The 6,000-nt window shown below is 45.4% G+C and overlaps 1 protein-coding gene across 1 annotated transcript in view; it reads left to right on the top strand.

Moving 5' to 3' along the window:
• ano3 (anoctamin 3) overlaps window positions 1–6,000 on the top strand; it is a 559,677-nt gene that overhangs the window by 474,857 nt on the left and 78,820 nt on the right. Inside the window, exon 17 of the mRNA XM_043705429.1 lies at window positions 5,037–5,177. Coding sequence (XP_043561364.1) covers window positions 5,037–5,177 — 141 coding nt within the window. The remainder of the gene's footprint in view (window positions 1–5,036; window positions 5,178–6,000) is intronic.

A 6,000-nucleotide genomic window follows, 5' to 3' on the forward strand; every position in this document is an offset into this window, starting at 1 on the left:
TCTCCGTGGGAACCAGCTACACACAACCCAGAGCCATGGACATTGGCATCTGACATTGTCAGAACTCTCATGGCACATCTCTTATCCACTTACAGTGCACTTCTGCACATCAGCATTGTACCTCATTGTAATACTGCAGCAAAGACACCTTGTACTTAGAGACACATACCCAGCTCATGACCAGACTAGGCTGTATTTCTGAGCTTGCTGTCTTAGTGCCCACTCACCTTCTGCCTACCCAATTGCTCACAGCACCCCTTCCTTGCCTTTTTGGACCTTGCCCCCATAGCCAGAGGTACTGGGCTCACACTACTACTGTATGGCCATGCTATTTTTTACTGTCATAAAACCAGTAGAATTCTCATAGTTGGCAGTAGTCCTCAGTCAAGTCAAGAGCTCAGGGGGTCCTGGCACAATAAGTGATGGTCAGCCTCCGTTACCAGTCCAGGGGATTGGACACGGTCAGTCAGCCACTTAGGGTGGTCAAACTCAAGATTGTTTCCTCATAAGGGGTAAGGATCAGAGAATAGAATCCCTACAAAGTGGAAGCAGGCCATTCAGCCCACTGAGTCCACACTGACCCTCCAAACAGCATCCCATCCAGACTTACCATCGACCCTGTAACCCTGCATTTCCCAAGGCTAACCCACCTGGCTTGCACACTCCTGGACACTACTGGCAATTTAGGCTGGCCAATCCACCTGACCTGCACATCCTTTGGTGTGTGGGAGGAAACCAGAGCGCCCAGAGGAAACCCACGCAGACACGCAAACTGTCCACACAGACAGTTGCCGAAGGCTGGATTCGAGCCCAGGTCCCTGGCGCTGTGAAGCTGCAGTGCTAACCACTGAGCGACCGTGCCACCGAAGGAGGGAAGGGAGGGGCAGCCTTCTATCCACCTGGGCATTTCTGGCCCTACCGTGGGCAGTTTTTTTTGGAATCAGAGCAAGGCAGATATTATGGGTGATGAAAGTGGATGGCACTGTTGGTGCAGACAGTGAGGCGTCCCAGGCGTGAGTGGGCAGCGCAGAGGGCATGCAGGGTTTAGGGTGGGTGACCGTGAGTGAGGGAAGCTGTTGGAGGCCACAGTGAGTGTGATAGAGCATGAGCCTTGGTGGGAAGGAGCAGGGAAAAAGAGTCAAAATGAATGTGCACTGACAGACTGTAGAAGGACACTACCTTCTTTCCAACATTACTGGACATTCCTCCAAAAACCTCAGACTGCACTGACCCCGGTGACAGTCCTCCCAGGTGGGCAGGGTTGGTACTGGGGCATCCACTGCTGGTCCTCGGGGAAGGCATGACCCTCCTGTGTGTCACCCCATCTGCCATCACCTCCAGGTCCCTGCCCACAAAGCAGGATGCCAGTGTTCCCCTTGTCCATGGAAAAGATCAGGAAGCTGCAAACTGCCAGTGCATTGCAAGGTGTATTATGAGACATTTAAAGATGGCAGCATGTCGGGAGTGCTGATCTACTCCAAAAAAACCTGGCATTTTGTAATATGTTCTGGGTATTGTGGGTGTTAGAATAGAAATAGAATTGGACGCATGGGGTGCCATAGGAATGAAGTAAGTTGTTAACAAGGTGAATTTGGTAAGGTGTGACAAGACTAGGTCTCACAGAGAGAATCCCTCCAGAAAACTCACCTAGGCTGGCACAGCCAAAGAAGTACAATTCATCCCTCTGTTTTTCCAGTGTTTTAAGGTATTTCAAATGATGTTTGATAGATTTAGGCAGCTTGGTTGCTTATTGTTTTCATTTTGAGTAATAGATTCCTGCTTTATTGTTGAAGAGAAGCTATAGTCTTGTGTGCCTATGTTTCAGTGAAAAACTGCCACATCAAAGAAATATTTCTCTGTGATCTATCAAGCCAGACTTCCCTCTAGGTTCTGGTTAGTCCAGTTGTAACGGCAGCAGGGGTCATAACACGATGGGGAGTTGGAAAAGGTAATGGATCATGGCTTGGCTTTAGAAGACCCATTCCCAGTCACAGGCCTCCCTTGTTCCCTGATTGATCAGCACACACTTGGCCCAATCATTTGGTGTTAGCTAGATTAGCTCCATCCTTGTGGAGCAAGTGCACTCTGTCCTGATGCCCTCATCGTAGCTCCCTGTCGCAAGATGCTGAATACACCAGATTTAAGTCAAGATTCAAGGGCAGTTCTGGCCAAACAAATTTTCAACCTGATGATGTTAAACCTTAAGTGGATCATTTATAAATGGGAATAAACTTTGCCCATCTTCTTCCTGAAGCTGTTCCACTTGTATTTGCTTGGCCTCATAGAACATGAATATTGCTAAAGAAAGAAGCATTCCACAGCATGTCTGTCTCCACCCACCCCCAGTGTTTACTTCTGCTATATCATCAGTCTCATAGAAATGTTAGTCTGTTCTAGGAACATAGGAATAGGGTGAGGCCACTCAGCCCTTTGAGCCTGTCCCACTATTCATGACTGGTCTGTGGCCTAAATCCATATCCCATAATACCTTTCCTTAACAAAAAAAAATTGTCTATCTCAGATTTTAAATCTATCAACCGACTTTGTTCCCACTTCCACTTGTGGAAAAGAGTTTTGAACCTCTTTCATCGTTTTTGTGTCGAGGTGCTTCCTAACATCTCTTCTGAATGATCTAGCTCTAATTCTCAGACTGTGCACCCTAATTCCAGAACTCCCAACCAGTGGAAAGTACGTCTTTATCTACCTTGTCTCCACCTATTAGTATCTACACATCTTTGCATAGATCACCCCTTAGCCTTTTAAATGCTAAAGAAAACAGGCCTAAATTGTGTCATCCCTGAAGTCCAAATATCATCTTGTACACGTACATAGTTATCCCTCCAAGGCCAACATATCCTTCCCAAAGTGTGCTGTCCAGAAACTGCTCACAGTACTCCTAGTGGAGTCTAACTAAGTTTTTGTATAAGTGTAGTATAATCTCTGTGCCTATATACTCCAGTAATAGAGTCATAGAAATGTACAGCACGGAAACAGACCCTTCGGTCCAACTCGTCCATGCCGAGCAGATATCCCAACCCAATCTAGTCGCACCTGCCAGCACCTGTCCTATATCCCTTCAAACCTTTCCTATTCAAATTCCTGTCCAGATGCCTTTTAAATGTTGCAATTTTACTAGCCTCCACCACTTCCTCTGGCAGCTCATTCCATACACATATCACCCTCTGCATGAAAACGTTGCCCCTTAGGTCTCTTTTATATCTTTCTCCTCTCATCCTAAACCTCTGCCCGCTAATTCTGGACTCCTCACTCCAGGGAAAAGACTTTGTCTATTTCCCCTATCCATGCCCCTCATGATTTTATAAACCTCTATAGGGTCACCCTTCAGCCTCTGACGCTCCAGGCGAAACAGCCCCAGCTATTCAACCTCTCCCGATAGCTCAAATCCTCCAACCCTGTCAACATCCTTGTAAATCTTTTCTGAAAACTTTCATGTTTCACAACATCCTTCCGATAGGAAGTCCTCTAGAGATAAAGGCCATCTTTCCATTAGCTTTTTTGATTACTTTCTGCAGTTATGCATCTTAAAGATCTATGCACCAGAATCCACCCCGAATCTCTTTGGACATCCATTGTATTTAACTTTACTTCATCTGGAAAGTACTCTGATCTACTCTTCTTCAGTCTAAAGTGGATAACCTCACATTTGCTTACATTAAAATCCATCTGCCATAGTTTTGCCCATTCACCAAGTCTACCAATATCCCTACCAATATATGCTATCAGCTACACTGTCTACAATGCCACCTATGTATTTGTCATCAGCAAATTTGGATATCAGCAAATTTGAACCATTCTGCAGGTTGAACTGAAAAATTCTGCCACAACCCCAGGAGCAGTTTGGGTAATAACCTCTCCTTGCATGGTAGTACCATTGTTAGATTCCGAAGCAAAAATACCCCAAGAGTCACCATTGTCTAAAACAAAACCTAATTGGGCATTCAGCGAAGAGTAACACCCCTGAATCCTTCGCCTATTGCAAGGTACAAGTCAGCAATGTGATGGAATGGTCTGCAATTGTCTGGATGAGTACAACTCCAGAAACACGTAAACCATTCAGGACAGAGCAGTCCCCTAGGAAGTTATCCTGTTCCATGACTTTCAACATTCATTCCTCTCCGCCACCAGCACACTGACAGCAGGGTGTGGCATCAACAAGAAGTTCTACACCAGCTCCCCAAGGCTCCCTCCACGGCACCTTCCAAATCCAGGACCTTTATAAGAGGGACCTATATTTCTTTCCCTTCGCTTTCAGTGGATCAAAGTCCTGGGAGTCCTTCCCTAACAGTTCTGTGGCTGTACTTACACCACAAGGCCTGCAGGGGCAGCACACCACCGCCAAGGAAATTAAGGACAGGGAAGAAATGCTGACCTAGCTAGCGATGCTCACATACCGTGAATGAATGAATAACACTCCGTTTCAGTGACCTGTTGAAGAAATTCCAGACAAGGTCAACAATACTGCTCTGTTCATGATGTGCTTTTAAAGGAACTTTTCTTTTTGGCAGCCATCTGATGGCATTAGCACAATGCTAGGTAATAGCATCCTTTTAACACAGTTCACCACACTTCATGGAATCCAATAGCAGGCCATTCAATCCATCTAGTCCACACCAACGCTCCGAAGAATACCCTGCCCAGACTTACCCTATCCCTGTATTTTCCCATGGCTAACTCACCTAGCCTACACATCCCTGGACACTGGGCAATTTAGCATGGCCAATCCACCTAACCTGCACATCTACGGACTGTGGGAGGAAACCAGAGCAAAACCACACAGACATGGGGAGAATGTACAAGCTCCACACAAACAGTCACCCGAGGATGGAATCGAACCTGGGACCCTGGTGCTGTGAGGCAGCAGTGCTAACCACTGAGCCTCCATGTCGCCCCAATTTTATAACTTTATTTCCCAGTTTTACAAATGGAATCTCTGCAACTTAGAAAGGAAATAGCTTTCATAATATGGAGCACTGTCGAAAATCCCCCATAATGATATTGTTGTTCCTTTGTCACAGGAAGAACTCCGCCCTCAGTTTGAAGCGAAATATTCCAAAAAGGAGCGTGTGAACCCCATTACAGGAAAGCCAGAACCATTCCAGCCATTTCTCGATAAACTCAGTCGACTCCTTGTGTCTGTCTCAGGAATTTTCTTTATGGTAAGCTCTGGAGAAGATGCATGTCATTTTATCATTGCTTTCCCCACCAGCTAACGACAATAGAAAAGTTATTGTCCCTGTGGTGACAAAACAGAAGGAGCTACTTGGGAACTTTACAGCTCATTGTGCTCTCGATTTAGAGCATGCATTGTGAAAGGAAATATGACATTTGTTGAATTTTTCCAAGCAATTCAGAATTTGAAAAGGATAAAATCAGTCTCCAAAGAATTGTGCTTCTCAATTAAAATAATTGCAAATTTCAATATGGAAAATAACATAGCTGTCTGGAAGTCTGTATATACTGAAAACTAACTTTTTGTAGGAACTCAGTAAATCATTTCAGTTAGTTGTTTCAGCAGTACTGTTAAAGGTCACAGTTATCTCAGCTCATTATCCAAAGAATAGTCAGATTTGACTCTTACTCTATACCCATTTAAAACAGGTATGCTGTTTTGGAAAATGTAGGGGCTGATGGATTCTCAGGGGAACGTAGCATGAACAGCCAAGTTTCTGGTATTGAGACTGGCTCTAATGCAACGAGAGGTACGTCAGCTTCTAAGAGATCAATTGTGTAAGGGGATTCTGTAGTCAGAGGTACAGACAGACGTTTCTGTGGCCAGCAGAGAAAAAGCAGAATGGTGTGTTGTTTCCCTGGTGCCAGGATCAAGGATGACTCAGAGAGGGTGCAGAATGTTCTCACGGGGGAGAGGGGCCAGCAGGAGGTCATTGTCCACATTAGAACCAACGACATTGGAGGGGAAAAGGTTGAGATTCTGAAGGGAGATTACAGAGAGTTAGGCAGGAATTTAAAAAGGAGGTCCTC

Source organism: Chiloscyllium plagiosum, chromosome 16 (assembly GCF_004010195.1).
Source record: "Chiloscyllium plagiosum isolate BGI_BamShark_2017 chromosome 16, ASM401019v2, whole genome shotgun sequence".
Classification (NCBI taxonomy): Eukaryota; Metazoa; Chordata; class Chondrichthyes; order Orectolobiformes; family Hemiscylliidae; genus Chiloscyllium; species Chiloscyllium plagiosum.